At 44.9% G+C, this 22,331-nt stretch overlaps 2 protein-coding genes across 5 annotated transcripts in view; both read left to right on the forward strand.

The window, feature by feature from the left end:
* LOC106574124 (sushi, nidogen and EGF-like domains 1) overlaps positions 1–2,148 on the forward strand; it is a 144,927-nt gene extending 142,779 nt beyond the window's left edge. For all 3 annotated transcript variants that reach the window (XM_045697462.1, XM_045697464.1, XM_045697465.1), the window contains 3 exons: positions 530–612; positions 712–739; positions 825–2,148. In XM_045697462.1, coding sequence (XP_045553418.1) covers positions 530–612; positions 712–737 — 109 coding nt within the window. In that variant the 3' untranslated portion in view covers positions 738–739; positions 825–2,148. The remainder of the gene's footprint in view (positions 1–529; positions 613–711; positions 740–824) is intronic.
* A 2,935-nt stretch (positions 2,149–5,083) lies between these two features.
* LOC106574121 (tyrosine-protein kinase RYK) overlaps positions 5,084–22,331 on the forward strand; it is a 265,151-nt gene continuing 247,903 nt past the window's right edge. For both annotated transcript variants that reach the window (XM_014149734.2, XM_014149735.2), the window contains exon 1: positions 5,084–5,740. In XM_014149734.2, the coding sequence (XP_014005209.1) occupies positions 5,530–5,740 (211 nt within the window). In that variant the 5' untranslated portion in view covers positions 5,084–5,529. The remainder of the gene's footprint in view (positions 5,741–22,331) is intronic.

Raw genomic sequence — 22,331 nt, forward strand, 5'->3', positions numbered from 1 at the left:
AGGGATAATTCTTCCCTGATTTCAGCCCAGTAAGGGACATGGTACCTAGGGAAGGAAGGGATAATTCTTCCCTGATTTCAGCCCAGTAAGGGACATGGTACCTAGGGAAGGAAGGGAAAATTCTTCCCTGATTTCAGCCCAGTAAGGGAGGGAAGGGATAATTCTTCCCTGATTTCAGCCCAGTAAGGGACATGGTACCTAGGGAAGGAAGGGATAATTCTTCCCTGATTTCAGCCCAGTAAGGAAGGGATAATTCTTCCCTGATTTCAGCCCAGTAAGGGACATGGTACCTAGGGAAGGAAGGGATAATTCTTCCCTGATTTCAGCCCAGTAAGGGACATGGTACCTAGGGAAGGAAGGGATACCGTAAGCACACTGACACCTGTTAAATATAGCACTAGTATAACTTTATTCATTTCTAGAATGTAAATTGGTTTCATCCCCACAAGAAGCATGTTGAATAATCTGTATCTATATGTACTTTGTATGTTTAGTAGATACGCAATTTTTTTCCCCTTGTGCTCCCCAGGTATAAAAGGACATATAAAGTGCAGCAGGATATTTGCTATCGAGAGATCTGTGAACCACCACTGCTTCCAAAGAAAAGCCCCAGTGAGTTTGATTGAAAAGTTCAGTCCCGAAGGAAGTCATTCTTAGCTTTAATATAATCATATTCTTGTTTTCACATCTCATTATTCTTTGTTTGGACAGACAGAAGAACTAACAGACAACATTAATGGTTGGTACAATTTTGATTTAATTTAAAATGTAATACAATTTGCTTTGGCTTCAGTTAAAATAAAATTGATATTTTCTACTTTCAGAAAGCTAATCTTGGATGACCCATGTTGCCCAGAGATTGGCCAGTTGGATGACCCATGTTGGATGACCCATGTTGCCCAGAGATTGACCTGTTGGATGACCCATGTTGCCCAGAGATTGGCCTGTTGGATGACCCATGTTTCCCAGAGATTGGCCTGTTGGATGAACCATGTTGCCCAGAGATTGGCCTATTGTATGACCCATGTTACCCAGAGATTGGCCAGTTGGATGACCCATGTTGCCCAGAGATTGGCCTGTTGGATGACCCATGTTGCCCAGATATTGGCCTATTGTATGACCCATGTTTCCCAGAGATTGGCCAGTTGGATGACCCATGTTGCCCAGAGATTGACCTGTTGGAAGATCCATGTTGACCCATGTTGCCCAGAGATTGGCCTATTGGATGACCCATGTTGCCCAGAGATTGGCCTGTAGGATCAATCAATCAATCACATGTATTTATAAAGCCCTTTTTACATCAGCTGATGTCACAAAGTGCTGTACAGAAAATCCCAAACAGCAAGCAAATCAGGTGTAGAAGCACGGTGGCTAGGAAAAACTCCCTAAAAAGGCCAGAACCTAGAGAGGAACCAGGCTATGAGGGGTGACCCATGTTGCCCAGAGATTGGCCTGTTGGATGACCCATGTTGGATGACCCATGTTGCCCAGAGATTGGCCTGTTGGATGACCCATGTTGGATGACCCATGTTGCCCAGAGATTGGCCTGTTGGATGACCCATGTTGCCCAGAGATTGGCCTTATGGATGACCCATGTTGACCAGAGATTGGCCTGTTGGATGACCCATGTTGACCAGAGGTTGGCCTGTTGTATCCGCAGCTTGAATGAGGATTTGGAGGAAGCTAACAAGTAGAACATGATTGACCCCCAACAACCATCAATGAGATTTGGCCCCAGAATCATCAATCAATTTCTAACTATTCTATGTCATATTTTTTTACAGAATTTTCACTCATGATGGATGAGAAATGTACCATAAACAGTCCACACCTGTGTAAAAATCAAAACATTATACATACCTCATGTCTCACATGTTGGCAGTTTAGTCCCTCTGCTCAGGGAAATGTGTATATTGTCTGTTTCATCGCAAGCAACCCTATTTAAAATCTGTATCGATTGATTTAACAACAAATTTAACTGTTTTACCTCTTAGCCAAAAAACATGTTCAGCAATCAGTACTGGAAAATAAATGTCTGTTTTTATGTCTTTCAACTCTAAACCAACATCACTGCTAGCTATCATGTAAATAGTGTTTATAGGCTGTTTTGTAGGTGAATATTTTAATAATTAAAATGTTAAAATGTTATTTTCGTGTCATGTTTTATTACATATTTATTTCAAATGTAATTTAAGAAGGAATGTCTATAGCTTCAATATGTTTTTTTTTTTTGTGTGTGAATAAAGTAGACTGTATAACAGACACCTTTTGGAAGGTAAGGCCTCTATTTGAAGATGAGTTCTCTGCAGGTATTGTATTGCAGTAGCTCACCACAAGGTGTCTATATCTATACTGCATCAATGTGATATTTTTGGGCATATGAATTGATTGATTAAAATCAAATCAAATTGTATTTATCACATGCTCCGAATACAACTGGTGTAGACTTTACAGTGAAATGCTGAATAATAATAAGGTATTTGAGGTAGATATGTACATGAAGGCAGGGTCAAGTGACTAGGCATCAGGATAGATAATAACAAGGTAATTGAGGTAGATATGTACATGAAGCCAGGGTAAAGTGACTAGACATCAGGATAGATAATAATAAAGGTATTTGAGGTAGATATGTACATGAAGGCAGGGTAAAGTGTCTAGGCATCAGGATAGATAATAACAAGAGAAAAATAAAGAACAGAGTAGCAACAGCAGATGATGGCAGAAGCTGTCTCTGAGCCTGTTGGTTCGACAGCCTATACTCCAGTACCGTTTGTCGAACGGTAGCAGAGTGAACAGTCTATTGCTTGAGTGGCTGGAGTCTTTGGGTATTTTTCGGGCCTTCCTCTGACACCACCTGATATAGAGGTCCTGGATGGCAGGGAGCTCAGCCCCAGTGATGTACTGGGCTACCCATACCACCAGGGGCGAAAATCTGATATCAACTTTGGAGGGGACAATTACATGAAATTTTCTCAAGAGCAATTCCTGAGGGGGACACCAAAAGTATTGCTGTAACACATAGCCTACATTGTAATATGGTAAATGTATATTGAGGAACAAAATAAATAAGGTGTTTGCTGTACTCCTAACTACCGGTACCCAAAACTACACAACTAATCACAACAGCAATACCATTGCCTTTAACAAATCTTAGTTCAGTCACCAGTTTAAGTTGAGAGTGGGGGTGTCCATGGCATTTTCCAGTTATGTTCCTATTTTACAAGTGAAAAAAAAATGAGAACCTTTCATAATGTTGCCAAACAAAGACTCAACAAACTTACCTGTCTCTGCCAGTCTGTCCCTGCATATCTGTCCCCAACTCTGCTGTCTGTGTGCCATCTGTTGCCTGCTCTGCCTAATGACATCATTGTGAAACATTTCCATTAGCATTTCATTTCTTTCTTATGAACATTTTATCAACTAGTCTGAGATATTAGGCTACTAGGGTTCTTACTTTGCGTTTTGGTGTACTGAAAAATACTCTGACGTCTGTCTTTTTTCTGCCATTTTTCTACCTGGCTGGCTACACACACACAGTATGTAGGTTATTTACAGTAGGAGATGGGCTTCTATCATCTTATCTTCTATCATTCTATATGAGCTTCGTTCTAAAAGGTAGCTAGCAAATGTGAAACGGATTGCAGTGACAAGAGTTGACAGCTGTATGAGTTCACCATTTACACAACATATGCTGCAACCTTTTGTAATTTTAATCGTTTGCTTCATATTGGCTGGCTTCCAACAATAGCTGAATTTGCAAAGCTAGCGAGCACCAATTCAGTGGTGTTTGCTATAATCTTTGCTACCCGGGTTAAATAAAGGTGAAATCAAATAAATAAGTAAAAGTTCCCTTGCGACAATTTAGCTTTTGCAACGAGACCATTAAATATATTTAAAACAATGGTAGAAGAGAGTGTAGTTCTGTTCAGTTTATCGCTAACCTTATCACAGGGACTTTGAAGCACTAACTTACATGCATGCTGATCTTGGAATAAATTGACGATAGCAAAGATTCCATCTTTGACGACACCACATAAATGGAATAGGTACTAGCTAGCTTAATAGTTAATATTTGCGCGCTAGCTCTGCAAATTCAGCTAGGGTGTGTGTGAACCCTGGCGCGATTGACTGGATTAACCTCACGTCAGTTACGTGCATTGAGTGCCTTTCAGACAGTAGATACTAACAATCTGCTACATTGACAACTAAGGAACTGGCAGTGGATCAAACCATTGCGAGGCAAAGGGCGGGGGGGTCGCAATCTTTTGAAACTTAAAAACACGCTATCAAGTGTCTATAATCAGCACAATTGCTTTCATTGCGTATTATTAATATTATTTAAATTACAGTTATGTTTACAGTGATATATTGGGGGGGACAAATCATATTTTTCCCAGGATGGGGGGGTCGTGTCCCCCCCGTCCCCCCTGGGATTTCCGCCCCTGCATACCACCCTATGGTATGTAATGCTTTGCAGTCAAGGGCGGTGCAATTACCATACCAAGCGGTGATGCAGCCAGTCAAGATGCTCTCAATGGTGCAGTTGTAGAACTTTTTGAGAATCTCAGGGCCCATGTCAAATCTTTTCAGCCTCCTGAGTGGGAAGAGGTGCAGCCGTGCCCTCTTCACGAGTGTACGGGTGTGTGGGGACCATGTTAAGTCCTTAGTGATGTGGACGCCAAACATCTTGAAGCTCTCTACCCAGCTCCACAACAGCCCTGTCGATGTGGATGGGGGAGTGTGCTCTCCCCTCTTTCTCCTGAAAGAGCTCAATTGTGACTATGCTGCAATTGGACTGTTGAAATAGGGAAACAGTTAAAATAAGCCAAACATTATTCCATTAGAGGGCCAAGCAACATTTGAATCAATCACACACACACCTATGATGTTACCTGCGGTGTGTTTGTTTGATGAGAATCCATTGCGTTATTCAAATAAAAATAAAAATGAGTTGTATGTGTCGTTATACAAAGTAGATTGTACATTGCAATTCATCTGCATGCTTAGAAAGGATTTATTCAGTCACCCACTGAAATGTTATCAGGCGCGTTTCCCGGAGCTTGGAGTCTGTCCCTTGGTCCCTCCCTCCAGTGAAAACTGAGATTACTCGGGGAAGGAACAACAAGGACCATGAAACGAGAAACCTGGATGTTATTTTTTGGGGAAAATCTTTACTATTTATCTTAACGGGTTCTCAAATTAAACATATCTAAGTAGGATAATATACGCAAAGGATAGTGAATAAAGAATTGTATCCAAACGTTCGCAAACGTTGACAACAACAAAACTATCCGCATAATTCGCAGTGTGTCCGAAGTTAGTTAGCTAGTTCTGCTAATCAGTTAGCTAACGGTTGCTAACCAGCTAACTGACAAGAACCACGAAAAACCAGCGAGACAAGTCAACAAGTAATAAATGTTACCTTTAAAAAAAAAAAAGAACTTGAACTACGGATGATAAATACATCGAGGATTTTTGGAAATCGACTTTTTTTCCGAAAGAAGCGCAACAACTACAAGACAAGCGTAAATGTTTGGGGAACGGGGACCGGTTGGCCGTTGTGGCAACCTCACCGTGTATCGACGCTGGTCAAATCCGGTTCAGTGGAGCCTGTTTTCCCTGCTGTTGGTGGAAGGGGCCGTGTGCCTAGCCAGCACTAGCACTACCCCAGCTCTGGGTATCAACCATCGGCCCAGTGTCAACGTTTACATGAGTGAGGAAGAGGTCAAGAAACTTTTGGGTAAGAACCAGTGTGGCATGGCCCATTTAAAAAAAAAATATATATTTTTATTTAAAAAAATACCTAGTTGTCTACCTGTGAGTTAATAATTAAAAGTATTTACTGGAGTGTTGAGAGGGGTACATACCATGGCTAGCTAGCTAACGTTAGCCGTTAGCATACTCCGCAAACAACAACAACTTAACTAGTTTAACTACACCGGCTGGGTTGGTCGCTACTAGGATATTATAGTTAGTTTATATAGTTTATAGGTAGAATATTCAGTTTAGTCTATTGAATATGGTCTTTTCAAGACGCCTCATTTAAGTTTCTGGAATACAACAAACAAAAATGTAGCTAAGTTCTCTGGGAGACAAAAGTACTAACGTAATTAACATCAAGTAGAGAGATACACGCCAACAAGTTAGCCACTGTTTATTTTTTTTGCTTGCAAAGTTACAAGTTGACCCATAAATTCAAGTAGTAAAGTCATTGTGATTAACATGTCGTTTTAGATGTAGGCTCAACACGCCATTCGTACATTGTTCTATACAGATTCACCCATAAGGGAATGAATGTCTTGTGTAAAACATGTCAAGTGTGGCTACTGAGTGAACATTAGTAACATGGAAAATGGTTGAAATGAGAGATGCGGTATTTTTTTATTTTTTTTCCCCGATCCAAAACCCATGTCTTTTAGGAACTAATTATGCTAAGAGGAAACATATGAAACGAGGACAGAGGGACCACTTTGTATTGAAGGAATGGTGAGACTACTGCAGCATTTAGAGCCAGACCATATTACCAGGCTAACATACATCCAGAGCCAAACACATGCATTATATTCTTTAGACTCTGAAAAACGGAATCTGAGCTCTAGTTAGACCTAAACCATCACATAATGACTATCCCAGATACACAAGGGCCATATGGACTGTAGACCTATTCCAAACATGGGGTCTTCTTACCAGAGACTGTGCTTTGCATTTCTCAATTCAGGGTTGTTTTACAAAGCCTGGTCCCAGATCTAGTTTGTGTTTTTTACCATCTCCTATTGTAAACATGATAGCACAAACAGACTGGCACTCAGGCTAGTTGTAACAGGATCAGGGATAAGGCCATCCGATTGTTGTGTCTGTGTGAGTTGTTTTTTAATATGGGGTTTGTTAGCTTACGACGTGCACTTGGCCAGGCGATCGGTGGCAGTTAGTTTGGGAAGCAGTCATTTAACATGGAGGGTTTGAAATGCTGGAGCAACCATTTCCTACAGGAGAGAGGGAGTCATTTAACATGGAGGGTTTGAAATGCTGGAGCAACCATTTCCTACAGGAGAGAGGGAGTCATTTAACATGGTGTCTAATGAAGGGTTTGAAATGCTGGAGCAACCATTTCCTACAGGGGAGAGGGAGCTTTAGAGCTGACAGAAGCTGAAACACCCTCTCTGGCACCCTATTCCCTAAGGCCTTACTTTTGACCAGGGCCCATGGTACCCTTTCCCTATATAGTGCACAACTTTTGACTATGCCCCAAAAGGGAAAATCGTTGCATTCGAGACATAGCTATGGACTTGACTTGAAGGCCACCCTCCTGACGACAACAAATTCACATTTTTGAAAACAGGCAACACAAGAAAACCTCAGAGTCCACGTCATTTGAGAATCGCTTTGAGACATAGGCCAGTAGCTAGGCCTATCTCCGATTTTCATCTTTCAACAATATGAAGAACTAGTCTATAAGCCCTGGGCAGTGGGTTACTGAACAACAATTAGACTAGACTACAACTTGGTATTTGAAGAAAGCACATAACCCTTAGTTATGCTGTTAACACGGGTCTAGACCTTACACAATACCAACGGTACCCTATTCCCTTTATGGTGCACTACTTTTGACCAGGGCCCTATAGTGCACTACTTCTAGTGCACTACTTCTGACCAGGGCCCGTAAGGAAAACGGTTCCATTTGGCACACATCCGTCATTATAGTGCTCTATGGGTTTATATATATATATATATATTTATATTAGCCATTTAGCAGGCGCTTTATCCAAAGCAACTCACATAGGGCAGCGCACAGTTGGCCCAGCGTCATCCGGGTTTGGCCTGGGTAGGCTGACATTGTAAATAAGAATTGCCTATGTGTGCATACATTTTTACGTACGGGTGATCCCGGGAATCGAACCCACTACCTTGGGCGTTACAAGCACCATGCTCTACCAACTGAGCTACTGAGACACCCCCACAATGCTGTCTGTGGCTTGGTTTACTTGTGTTTTCTTCATGCTGTCTGTCTGTAACCACGTCCCCTGGCTCAAAGTGCTGGTGAATGGAGCCTGCTAACGGTGTGGGACTGTTTAACTTAAGGGCGTGTGGATTTATTGAGTGACATCAAATCAATTCGAAATCAAATGCGAATCACATGACTGAGACGTGGCTCTAAATCGAGCAAACCGTTATTAGACAGTATGCTGTCATTAGTCACTTTAAATAATGTCCCATTAATAATGTTTACATATCTTACATTACTCATCTCATATGTATATACTGTATTTTATACCATCTACTGCACCTTGCCTATGCTGCTCGGCCATCACTCATTAATATATTTATATGTACATATTCTCATTCCATCCCTTTACATTGTGTGTATTAGTTAGTTGTTGGGGGAATTGTTAGATATTACATCACTGTCGCAACTAGAAGCACAAGCATTTCGCTACACTCGCAATAACATCTGCTAACCATGTGTATGTGACCAATACAATTACATTTTAGTCATTTAGCAGACGCTCTTATCCAGAGCGACTTACAGTAGTGAATGCATAAATTTTTTTTCTTCGTACTGGTCCCCCGTGGGAATCGAACCCACAACCCTGGCGTTGCAAACACCATGCTCTACCAACTGAGCCACACAGGACAATTTGTTTTGATTTGAGGTGGGACTTTGAAAAATGGGAAAATTGCAAAGCTTTTACTGTTAACAGTTGTAGTTAACAGTAAAATTAAAATGCAGGTTTTTATTTCATACAGTTTTTGTAATTTGCAGATATTCAATTATAGACTAGAGGATTGAAACTTTCATTTGTACATTTCCAGAGTCCAAGAACTTGCATCTCAGTGACCATGTACACCTAAATGGAAGTCCTGGCAAGCTGCAAGCTGCATGGTCCATGTATAAAAGGTCTAAGTTACTCCTCCAACCAGCGGTCAACAGAAAAACTATTTAGCTTACGTTCCTTCAATTTAAGAATGATTTTTCTTGACTGAAAGACAACCCAATGATAACAAACGATTCTTAACATTAGACAGTATATTTTCTGCTCTTTTAACCAAGTAAACATGAGATGGGACACGCTGGAAATTGGACACCAACCTTTTTTGGGGAGAGGACAAAACTGAAAACTTCAGACTAATGTTTTCACTACAGGACATTCCCACAACATGTGGAGTAGAGCTGTTGCTACCACAGTTATGCCATCATGAGTTAGATTTTTATCCATTTTGAAATATGTGATGCAGCCTCTACACAATATCTTGAAGTGAATGGCCTTACCCTCTTCTCCAAATAGTGTTGTGATGAGGTGAGAGAAGAAGTGTTCAGGTCACAATCCCATCCTAACCGAATGAGGGGAATATGCATTTAGGATTAAAAAAATATTTATTTTATTTCTATAAATATCTGATACAGTTATTCTCATGGAGGCAGCTTTCCTGGGGTCCTGATCTCACTCTGGATCAGATGCAGGTTCACTATCCTTATTTTTATCAACTGTCTTAAGCTGTCGATATGCACACAAAAAAAGTAACTCAAACCATAATCTGCCCTTCACTTGGGAAAATTATACAATATAATCTTTAAACAATCTGAATATATGAAATACTGTGGCTTTGCCAGTGTCTACTGTTTAAGTGTTTCTCTCAGCTGTAAAAAGGGGGGTTATGCCAGATGTAACAGGATGGAAGAGACGGTCCTTTTACATCCAACCTTCTGTGCAGCATCTTAAAACCCCTACTGCCCTTGACAGTGTAATTATCAAATTTATTTTTTAATTTTTTTTGTCATTTAGCAGACGCTCTTACGCGACTTACAGTAGTGAATGCATACATTTCATTTCATGAATTTTTTTTTTTCTTGTACTGGCCCCCTGTGGGAATCGAACCCACAACCCTGGCATTGCAAACACCATGCTCTACCAACTGAGCCACAGGGAAGACTAAGGTTGTCATTGAGGCTGTACCAAGTTGATGCCAGGTGAACAAACCTGTGCTGTGACATCATCACCTCTAGTCACTCCCAGCTACCAGTCTTACATTCTGATCTGTAAGCCCATGTAAGGGGATATCTTTTTTTATTATTATTACAATTATACAAGAGTACATCTGGGACACCCAGCCCACCTTTTTGAATCTAGGTACAGTCAGTTTTCTATATACCCTATCCTGGGTTTCTGATTTGTTCCTTAAGAACTGTGAGGAGAGAGTTTTAGCTCCTAAAACCATGACTTGAGACGGACGGAAGAGATGAAATGGGCTAGGTAATACGTCCGTCTTTAACGTTTCATCTCTGCCCCATAAAGATAAGGGGGAGAGCTGTCCATCTCTTAATATCATCCCCAAGGAAGCGAAGGTAACCTGCCTAAATGATCACCGCCCCGTGGCACTCACATCGGTAGCAATGAAGTGCTTTGAAAGGCTGCTCATGGCTCACATCAACAGCATCATCCCAGAAACCCTAGACCCACTCCAATTGGCATACCGCCCCAACAGATCCACAGATGATGCAATCACACTCCACACTTCCCTTTCCCACCTGGACAAAAGGAACACCTATGTGAGAATGCTGTACATCGACTACAGCTCAGAGTTCAACACCATAGTACCCACAAAGCTCATCACTAAGCTAAGGACTCTGGGACTAAACACTTCCCCCTGCAACTGGATCCTGGACTTCCTGATGGGCCGCCCCCAGATGGTAAGAGTAGGCAACAACACATCTGCCACGCTGATCCTCAACACTGGAGCTCCCCAGGGGTGTGTACTCAGTCCCCTCCTGTATTCCCTGTTCACTCACAGCCAAGCAGGCCCCCATTAACAACGACGGGGCTGTAGTGGAGCCGGTCGAGAGTTTCAAGTTCCTTGGTGTCCACATCGCCAACAAACTATCGAGGTCCAAACACACCAAAACAGTGAAGAGACCGTTTCCCCCTCAGGAGACTGAAAAGATTTGGCATGGGTCCCCAGATTGTCAAAGTTCTACAGCTGCACCATCGAGAGCATCCTGACCGGTTGCATCACCGCCTGGTATGGCAACTGCTCGGCCTCTGACTGTAAGGCGCTACAGAGGGTAGCAGGGCCAAGCTTCCTACCATCTAGGACCTATATAATAGGCGGTGTCAGAGGAAAGGCCATAAAATTGTCAGAGACTCCAGTCACCCAAGTTATAGACTGTTTTCACTGCTACCGCACAGCAAGTTGTACCGGAGCGCCAAGTCTAGGACCAAAAGGCTCCTCAACAGCTCCTACCCCCAAGCCATTAGACTGCGGAACAATTAATAAAATGGCCACCGGACAATTTACATTGATTTGATGACCCGGATGTCTCTAGGTCCATTTAGGCTGAATATATTAGTTATGGGGGGATACTATATTATTATTTCTTATATACTTCATACCACCAGCCTTCCAAGCAAATGGAGGACCCACTAAGTCGGGCTGAAATGTGTGTGGGTTGACAGGCATAGCCTCACACTTGTTCCAGTTTATCTTATATCCTGAGAGGAAGCCAAACAAAGCAGTCAATCAGCTTTAAGACTACCAGTAGGGAGATTGCAGTGTGAGTAGAATGTCATCAGCGTATAGATTCAATGTGAAGTTATGTTCATACATGCTAATCTGAGATGGTCTATCTCAGCAGGTGTAGTATTATTGGGGTGGGTGACTCTCATCCTGGGCTGGTTTTGATGCCCACGTTCAATCTGGGGGACTGGTTCGATGTCGGGCCGCCCCAGTATGTAGTGGGAGATCTTGTTGAGGAGAGGTTAGATGTTTCCTGTCGAATGGCTTTTGTGTCTTTTTGTTCAGGATGTTCATGGAATTGTTAATGTTGTCAAGTTTTAGTGTGTTAAGTTTCTGGGCCCATTTTTTTGGGGGAGTTTCACCGTCAGTCTTCTTCGCTATAGTTGTGGTACGATGCGAGGTCGTTGACTGTTTTTGTTAGCCGCCATGCTAACTTTCCCCGGCCCGTGTTTCTTCGTATATTACGAGTTTGTATTTTTGGTTGCCATTTTGGATTTGTTGTGTTTTTGGTCGTCTCTGTATACTGAGGTGTTGTTTGCTGAAACAAGGTGTTTATTTTTAGGACTCTGATTTTGTATTTTTAATAAAAATTCTGGTCTAGGTTTCTCAGCTAGCACCTAGTGTGCCAGCTCCCTGAAAAATTGCAAATCTAAATACATTTTCTATCACATTAACCATAGAATCAAATTGGGGTTCCCAAGAATAATGAGTTCGGGCGTATGATGTTTTATATGTGAAAACTATTTTTAAGATGTACACTTTTCAGATTTTTTCCCGAACTCACTTCCTTGTTTTAAATCGTTTGAGCTGCTCTCGCTTTGAAGTCCACAATGTAAGAGGAGGTTCTACAGGGATCACGTTAATGCAGAATTCAGCATTTTTTTATTATTTTTTCGCTGCGGTTTGTAAGTGCAGATAAAAATAAAAAAAATACTTATTGTAGTTTCTGCTCGGCATCACACACATTTTGTGCTTCAGTTGCACTTCTCCACTCAGAACAGCCATTAGTGAATTTCTCATCTATCAGCAGATAATGCTCTGACTGGTATAGCTGCTTTGCGGTACTTTTCTCTCAGTGTAGACACATTTCTCCAGTACAATGCAAGATTATCTTCAAGCAAAACATAAGGAAATGTAGCTGGCTCTATTCTTTCTATGATAAACCTTTAGAAATATTAAAGGCCATGTTTTTTTCCATTAAAGCTCCTTGTGTGGCTGCCTGCCAAATAGTGTTGCGCTTCTGTTGTCATCTGATGAAAACGAAGCTGTTTCCTGTCTGAATGTGTTGCCCTAATGGATTTTTCTGTCAAGGAAAACTATAGTTATAGACGCCTCTGATCACTCTCTATTGAAAATAGAAAACATTGTTCACTTTCAGTATAAAACCCATGTGAAATGGTTTAAAACATTTATTATTGTTGTTTTTGGTCTAGGTTTTGAAAATGCAGATTGCCCACTGATTGATGGATAACTGTCCTGTCTGTCTGCCTGCCACTGTCAGATAGACTCGCTGGTTTATTTACGCTTTTGATTTTGATAACTATTAGGAAGCATTCACATGACTGGGAATACAGATATGCATCTGTTGGTCACAGATACCTTATAATAATAAAAATAGGGGCGTGGATTAGAAAACCAGTCAATATCTGGTGTGACCACCGTTTGTCTCGTGCAGTGCGACAAAACCTTGGCATAGAGTTGTTGAATGTAGCCTGTAGAATGTTGTCCCATTCCTTGTCAATGGCTGTGCGAAGTTGCTGGATATTGGCGGGATCTGGAACACGATGTCGTACACGTCGATCCAGAGCATCCCAAACATGCTCAATGGGTGACATGTCTGGTGAGTATACAGGCCATGGAAGAACAGGGACATTTTCCAAGTTCACCAGCCTCGTCTGTAAATAGGCCTTTCATCAACGCCAACAGCCTTAATCATGCTCATAGATATGGGCCTTGCCAAGGAGTTTGCTATGGTTAAGACTGAAGAGTATAACCTGGTCACAGATCTGTTTTTTGCCATTTTGTCAAGCCAAATAAATGAAGTGACGAGGAGATGGCATGATAGTAACAACAGACTTGCACTCCGGCTATGAGGTGTGTGCCTAGACCTGAGACTAGCAGGGTGACCGTCCTCTCTCTGCCTCAGCTCAGGGCTCAGTAGAGACCACGTAAGTTCCTTCTTTCCCCTCATCCCTGTCATCCCTTTCCTTCCTCTTTTCTCTGGGGTCTCCAGAGCTCTCTAATACCTTTTACAGGTCCTAGTCTGACTCACTCGTCTACAGGAGTAGCAAGCTGCTGCTTGCACATTGTCTGTGTGTGTCTCTCTCTGTTCTCGGTTTGTCCTCCGTTCAAACAGAACTTTATCTATTTCTGTTCTTTTGACTCATTTTGTTCTCTCTGTTCAAACTCACCTGTCTTTTTGTGTTTTGATAAAAAGGTGGTATATGATTGGCTGTATTTACATCAGTCAGTCTTCTCTGATCCCTGGAGCTTTAATCTCATCTGACAAAATGTAAACAACGCTGGCTAGTCTGTTTTTAGGATTATTTGGAGTCTTTGATCTAGGGGGTTGGGGGGTTAGATGGGGGTCTTGGTACTCTAGGGTTGGGGGGGTTAGATGGGGGTCTTGGTGATATATGGGTTGGGGGGATAGATGGGGGTCTTGGTACTCTAGGGTTGGGGGGTTAGATGGGGGTCTTGGTGATATATGGGTTGGGGGGTTAGATGGGGGTCTTGGTACTCTAGGGTTGGGGGGATCAGATGGGGGTCTTGGTGATATATGGGTTGGGGGGGATAGATGGGGGTCTTGGTACTCTAGGGTTGGGGGGTTAGATGGGGGTCTTGGTGATATATGGGTTGGGGGTTAGATGGGGGTCTTGTACTCTAGGGTTGGGGGGATCAGATGGGGGTCTTGGTGATATATGGGTTGGGGGGTTAGATGGGGGTCTTGGTGATATATGGGTTGGGGGGATTAGATGGGGTCTTGGTGATATATGGGTTGGGGGGGTTAGATGGGGGTCTTGGTGATATATGGGTTGGGGGGTTAGATGGGGGTCTTGGTACTCTAGGGTTGGGGGGGTTAGATGGGGGTCTTGGTGATATATGGGTTGGGGGGTTAGATGGGGGTCTTTGTGATATATGGGTTGGGGGGGTTAGATGGGGGTCTTGGTACTCTAGGGTTGGGGGGTTAGATGGGGTCTTGGTGATATATGGGTTGGGGGGTTAGATAGGGGTCTTGGTACTCTAGGGTTGGGGGGTTAGATGGGGGTCTTGGTACTCTAGGGTTGGGGGGTTAGATGGGGGTCTTGGTACTCTAGGGTGGGGGGGTTAGATGGGGGTCTTGGTACTCTAGGGTTGGGGGGTTAGATGGGGGTCTTGGTACTCTAGGGTTGGGGGGGTTAGATGGGGGTCTTGGTACTCTAGGGTTGGGGGGTTAGATGGGGGTCTTGGTGATATATGGGTTGGGGGGTTAGATGGGGGTCTTGGTGATATATGGGTTGGGGGGTTAGATGGGGTCTTGGTGATATATGGGTTGGGGGGTTAGATGGGGGTCTTGGTACTCTAGGGTTGGGGGGTTAGATGGGGGTCTTGGTACTCTAGGGTTGGGGGGTTAGATGGGGGTCTTGGTGATATATGGGTTGGGGGGGTTAGATGGGGGTCTTGGTACTCTAGGGTTGGGGGGTTAGATGGGGGTCTTTGTGATCTAGGGGTTGGGGGGTTAGATGGGGGTCTTGGTACTCTAGGGTTGGGGGGTTAGATGGGGTCTTGGTGATATATGGGTTGGGGGGTTAGATGGGGGTCTTGGTGATATATGGGTTGGGGGGTTAGATGGGGGTCTTGGTACTCTAGGGTTGGGGGGGTTAGATGGGGGTCTTGGTGATATATGGGTTGGGGGGTTAGATGGGGGTCTTGGTGATATATGGGTTGGGGGGTTAGATGGGGGTCTTGGTGATATATGGGTTGGGGGGTTAGATGGGGGTCTTGGTGATATATGGGTTGGGGGGTTAGATGGGGTCTTGGTACTCTAGGGTTGGGGGGTTAGATGGGGGTCTTGGTGATATATGGGTTGGGGGGTTAGATGGGGTCTTGGTACTCTAGGGTTGGGGGGTTAGATGGGGGTCTTGGTGATATATGGGTTGGGGGTTAGATGGGGGTCTTGGTGATATATAGGTTGGGGGGTTAGATGGGGGTCTTGGTACTCTAGGGTTGGGGGGGTTAGATGGGGTCTTGGTGATATATGGGTTGGGGGGTTAGATGGGGGTCTTGGTACTCTAGGGTTGGGGGGGTTAGATGGGGGTCTTGGTACTCTAGGGTTGGGGGGTTAGATGGGGGTCTTGGTGATATATGGGTTGGGGGGTAGATGGGGGTCTTGGTACTCTAGGGTTGGGGGGTTAGATGGGGGTCTTGGTGATATATGGGTTGGGGGGTTAGATGGGGGTCTTGGTACTCTAGGGTTGGGGGGGTTAGATGGGGGTCTTGGTGATATATGGGTTGGGGGGATTAGATGGGGGTCTTGGTACTCTAGGGTTGGGGGGGTTAGATGGGGTCTTGGTGATATATGGGTTGGGGGGTTAGATGGGGTCTTGGTACTCTAGGGTTGGGGGGTTAGATGGGGGTCTTGGTGATATATGGGTTGGGGGGTTAGATGGGGGTCTTGGTACTCTAGGGTTGGGGGGTTAGATGGGGGTCTTTGTGATCTATGGGTTGGGGGGTTAGATGGGGGTCTTGGTACTCTAGGGTTGGGGGGGTTAGATGGGGTCTTGGTGATATATGGGTTGGGGGTTAGATGGGGTCTTGGTGATATATGGGTTGGGGGGTTAGATGGGGGTCTTGGTACTCTAGGGTTGGGGGGTTAGATGGGGTCTTGGTGATATATGGGTTGGGGGTTAGATGGGGGTCTTGGTGATATATGGGTTGGGGGGTTAGATGGGGGTCTTGGTGATATATGGGTTGGGGGGGTTAGATGGGGGTCTTGGTGATATATGGGTTGGGGGGTTAGATGGGGTCTTGGTACTCTAGGGTTGGGGGGGTTAGATGGGGGTCTTGGTGATATATGGGTTGGGGGGTTAGATGGGGGTCTTGGTGATATATGGGTTGGGGGGTTAGATGGGGGTCTTGGTGATATATGGGTTGGGGGGGTTAGATGGGGGTCTTGGTACTCTAGGGTTGGGGGGGTTAGATGGGGTCTTGGTGATATATGGGTTGGGGGGTTAGATGGGGGTCTTGGTAATATATGGGTTGGGGGGTTAGATGGGGGTCTTGGTGATATATGGGTTGGGGGGTTAGATGGGGGTCTTGGTGATATATGGGTTGGGGGGGTTAGATGGGGGTCTTGGTACTCTAGGGTTGGGGGGGTTAGATGGGGTCTTGGTGATATATGGGTTGGGGGATTAGATGGGGGTCTTGGTACTCTAGGGTTGGGGGGTTAGATGGGGTCTTGGTACTATATGGGTTGGGGGGTTAGATGGGGTCTTGGTGCTCTATGGGTTGGGGGGGTTAGATGGGGTCTTGGTGATATATGGGTTGGGGGGTTAGATGGGGTCTTGGTACTCTAGGGTTGGGGGGTTAGATGGGGGTCTTGGTGATATATGGGTTGGGGGGGATTAGATGGGGGTCTTGGTACTCTAGGGTTGGGGGGTTAGATGGGGTCTTGGTGATATATGGGTTGGGGGGATTAGATGGGGTCTTGGTACTCTAGGGTTGGGGGGTTAGATGGGGTCTTGGTGATATATGGGTTGGGGGGTTAGATGGGGGTCTTGGTACTCTAGGGTTGGGGGGGTTAGATGGGGTCTTGGTGATATATGGGTTGGGGGTTAGATGGGGTCTTGGTACTCTAGGGTTGGGGGGGTTAGATGGGGGTCTTGGTGATATATGGGTTGGGGGGTTAGATGGGGGTCTTGGTACTCTAGGGTTGGGGGGTTAGATGGGGTCTTGGTGATATATGGGTTGGGGGTTAGATGGGGGTCTTGGTACTCTAGGGTTGGGGGGTTAGATGGGGTCTTGGTACTCTAGGGTTGGGGGGGTTAGATGGGGGTCTTGGTACTCTAGGGTTGGGGGGGTTAGATGGGGGTCTTGGTACTCTAGGGTTGGGGGGTTAGAATGGGGTCTTGGTGATATATGGGTTGGGGGGGATAGATGGGGGTCTTGGTGATATATGCGGGCTGAGTGGGGGGCGCTGACGCGGCCTGAGTGGGGGGGGGCTGAGACGCGGGCTGAGTGGGGGGGGCTGAGACGCGGGGGGCGCTGAGACGCGGGCTGAGTGGGGGTCCAGGCTATGTGGAGCAGGCGTGGTTCCGCTCCCACTATCAGGGGGACGTCGGCTGGGTTCATACAGACCTGATCCGTGAGACCTATCTGACAGAAGTGACACACATTCTAGTACCGAACCATTTAAAATGATTTTCTAGTATCGGAAGGGTACAGAAGCTCAACACTAGATCCATATCTACTCTTCTGCTTCTGATGGTGTTCCTGACTGCGTGCGTCGGTGCGTCCAGTCCAGTCTGTTTCTATGACGTTTCTGTTCTCCAGTCTCCTGAGGTTTGCTTGCCCTTCTGGCTGTGTCGTCTCCCCCCCCCACAAATGCCACCCTAATCCCTATTGAGTGCACTACTTTTGACCAGAGAATAGGATGCCATTTAGAACAGACAAAATCTCACCCCCGGCCTGATTGCTGCTTGCTTAGTGAAGTGTGGTTAGAGATTCCTCCATGGTAACTCACTCTGCAAATAAGAGCAGTAAGACCTATATCAGAGGAGGGGAGAGAAATGTGGTATCGTCTTTCAAGACCCTGGTTCTTTGTGCCTTAGCTGCTCTGGTACACAGGGAGGAGGGTTCACTAACAAAGAGGCTCCCTCTATATCTCTCCTATCGCTCTCTCTCTCTCTCCCGCTGGGCACAGATCTGGCTCATCTGTTTTCCTTCCAGGGCTTTCGGTTCACTGGCATGGAGGAGGAGGAGGAGGAGGTGTTTTTCCTGTCTTGGCGTCATCGTCAGTAGAAGTGCCTGTGCACCTCTGTCCAACGTTACCCTAACTATGCCATGATAGAATTTCCACCTGCCTGGTCTATGCCTATGTATGACTGCTGGGTCTCTACAATCAAATGAAGTAATGCCTGATGTCTATTTAGACCTAAATACTAGCCCAGGAATCTCCGTTATCCCTCTGCTCTCCTTCCCGCTCCCCTCCTCCACCCCATACCCTTCTCCCTCTCCTTTTTTGCAGTCTTCCCGCCTGTCAAAGCCTGGCACGAGGACTTCCAGCCTCCAACCAAAACAAATGGAGATGTTAGAAGCAGTATGAGTCTGTTCCCTCCCCCTCGCTGTCTCTCCCTCCCCCTCGCTGTCTCTCCCTCCCCCTCGCTGTCTCTCCCTCCCGCTCGCTGTCTCTCCCTCCCGCTCGCTGTCTCTCCCTCCCCCTCGCTGTCTCTCCCTCCCGCTCGCTGTCTCTCCCTCCCCCTCGCTGTCTCTCCCTCCCCCTCGCTGTCTCTCCCTCCCCCTCGCTGTCTCTCCCTCCCCCTCGCTGTCTCTCCCTCCCCCTCGCTGTCTCTCCCTCCCGCTCGCTGTCTCTCCCTCCCGCTCGCTGTCTCTCCCTCCCCCTCGCTGTCTCTCCCTCCCCCTCGCTGTCTCTCCCTCTCCCTCGCTGTGTCTCTCTCGCTTCTCTCGCTGTCTCTCTCTCTCTCTCTCTCTCTCTCACACGGTGTCTCTCTCTCTCGCGGTCTCTCTCTCTCTCTCTCATGTAAAAAAGCTAACGTTAAAGTTCCTTGCTCAGAACATGAGAACATATGAAAGCTGGTGGTTCCTTTTAACATGAGTCTTCAATATTCCCAGGTAAGAAGTTTTAGGTTGTAGTTATTATAGGACTATTTCTCTCTATACCATTTGTATTTCATATACCTTTGACTATAGGATGTTCTAATAGGTACTTTAGTATTGCCAACCTAATCTCGGGAGTTGATAGACTTGATGTCATAAACAGCGCTGTGCTTCAAGCATTGCGAAGAGCTGCTGGCAAAACGCACGAAAGTGCTGTTTGAATGAATGCTTACGAGCCTGCTGGTGCCTACCACCGCTCAGTCAGACTGCTCTATCAAATCATAGACTTAATTATAACATAATAAACACACAGAAATACGAGCCTTAGGTCATTAATATGGTCAAATCCGGAAACTATCAATCTCGAAAACAAACGTTTTTTTTTTTCAGTGAAATACGGAACCGTTCTGTATTTTAGCTAACGGGTGGCATCCCTAAGTCTAAATATTCCTGTTACATTGCACAACCTTCAATGTTATGTCATAATTACGTAAAATTCTAGCAAATTAGTTCACAACGAGCCAGGCGGCTCAAACTGTTGCATATACTCTGACTCTGCGTGCAATGAACGCAAGAGAAGTGACACAATTTCCCCTGGTTAATATTGCCTGCTAACATGGATTTCTTAACTAAATATGCAGGCTTAAAAAAATATACTTCTGTGTATTGATTTTAAGAAAGGCATTGATGTTTATGGTTCGGTACTTATTGGTGCAACGACAGTGCTTTTTTCGCAAATGCGCTTGTTAAATCACCGGTTTGGCGAAGTAGGCTGTGATTCAATGATAAATCAACAGGCACCGCATCGATTATATGCAACGCAGGACAAGCTAGATAAACTAGTAATATCATCATCCATGTGTAGTTAACTAGTGATTATGTTAAGATTGATTGTTTTTATTTTTATAAGATAAGTTTAATGCTAGCTAGCACCTTACCTTGGCTCCTTGCTGCACTCGCATAACAGGTAGTCAGCCTGCAGTCTCCTCGTGGAGTGCAATGTAATCGGCCGTGATCGGTGTCCAAAAATGCCGATTACCGATTGTTATGAAAAATTAGGGCCGATTTCAAGTTATCGGCCATTCCGATTAATCGGTCGACCTCTAGTATTAACTGGTGCACGAATACTTGCTGTTCCTCAACTTATAACCCGTTAGTTGCTTACTGAACCCTCGCAATCTGTGTGACATGCTAACTAGCTAATCACTCTCTGTGAACTAATGTGTTCCCTCTACAGTATGTGGGTAATTTTCAGAATGAGAGAATTAGTTGAAAATGAGGCGTTCCCTGTTAAACAAGTGGATTCAGGGGTCAAGTGTAGCTGGAGTTGGGCCTGGCTTAAGATGGATGCCGTTATAGAGGTGAAAGGAACATCACACACTTTCCCTCTTTCCCTCTTTCTCACTACAGTGGATAAAAGGGGTATGCCAGGTGTACTCTCTGCCTGAAAGAGATCAATTATGCCAACAAAGGGTATCGTGCTCTGCTGGCACATTGTAGAACAGATGTCCACTGGCAGAAAGTGTCCAATGTAATAATGTGCAGTGTAGCCCAAAGATATTGCTTCTGTTGTGTTGAACTTGACAGTAACGTGTGTGTGTGTGTGTGTTTAGCCTTGTGCACTTGATCAATGTCTATAGTGGCCACTATAATAGAGCAACAATAGAATGCCTGTTTGATTCATTCTATTTCTACTTTAACATGTTTTTTTCCCCCAAGTGCAATATTTATGTGTGTGGTCACAAGCGTTCTATTATAAAGGTTGTCGTGGTAACAAGCGTTCTATTATAAAAGCTGTCATGGTAACAAGCGTTCTATTATAAAGGCTGTCGTGGTAACAAGCGTTCTATTATAAAGGTTGTCGTGGTAACAAGCGTTCTATTATAAAGGTTGTCGTGGTAACAAGCGTTCTATTGTAAAGGTTGTCATGGTCACAAGCGTTCTATTGTAAAGGCTGTCATGGTCACAAGCGTTCTATTGTAAAGGCTGTCATGGTCACAAGCGTTCTATTGTAAAGGCTGTCATGGTCAAGCGTTCTATTGTAAAGGCTGTCATGGTCACAAGCGTTCTATTGTAAAGGCTGTCATGGTCACAAGCGTTCTATTGTAAAGGCTGTCATGGTAACAAGCGTTCTATTGTAAAGGCTGTCATGGTAACAAGCGTTCTATTGTAAAGGCTGTCATGGTAACAAGCGTTCTATTGTAAAGGCTGTCATGGTAACAAGCGTTCTATTGTAAAGGCTGTCATGGCTAACTACAATATTAGTGTATTGTTTTTTTCTCAAGACTTGAGTGTCATTTGCAGTAAAGTCTAGGCAACAAATAACATTGGATTGCTTTCTTTACATGTTTTAGCTGTGAGTTAGTTTCAAATGAACCACTTTTTATTTTACACACAGAGACTGATCATGTAGATCATATTCTGTTGTTTAATTAGTTAAAACCTGCATTTCCCCCTAACAGGGATTTATTGTATGTTTCAGTTTTTTTTTTAAAGTCACTATTTTGTCCCTCACCTCTCCCTCATCCCTCTCCCTCATCCCCCTCTCTCTGCCCCCTCTCTCCCTGCCCCTCTCTCCCTCATCCCCCTCTCTCCCTCATCCCCCTCTCTCCCTCATCCCCCTCTCTCCCTCATCCCCCTCTCTCCCTGCCCCCTCTCTCCCTGCCCCCTCTCTCCCTCATCCCCCTCTCCCTGCCCCCTCTCTCCCTCATCCCCCTCTCTCCCTCATCCCTCACTCCCTGCCTGTGAATGAATTTGAACAGGTGTTTCCCTGATGTGGATGGCAGGTTGCAGCTGAGGTAATGGCTTTCATGTGGTTGTAGTTAGTAGTGAGGGGCTAGCCCCCTAACCCTGCCTGTGAAGTCCAGTTCCAGGCTGCTTTCCCAGTTACCTCACAGAGCCTGTCACCCGGACAGACCACTCCAGGCAGGTTCAACCATCCTTCAGAGACGTTTCTAGACTCAGGAGAAACCGACACATAGGAGGAGAAGAATTATTTATGTTAA

The sequence above is a fragment of the Salmo salar genome, chromosome ssa16 (genome assembly GCF_905237065.1).
Source record: "Salmo salar chromosome ssa16, Ssal_v3.1, whole genome shotgun sequence".
Lineage (NCBI taxonomy): Eukaryota > Metazoa > Chordata > Actinopteri > Salmoniformes > Salmonidae > Salmo > Salmo salar.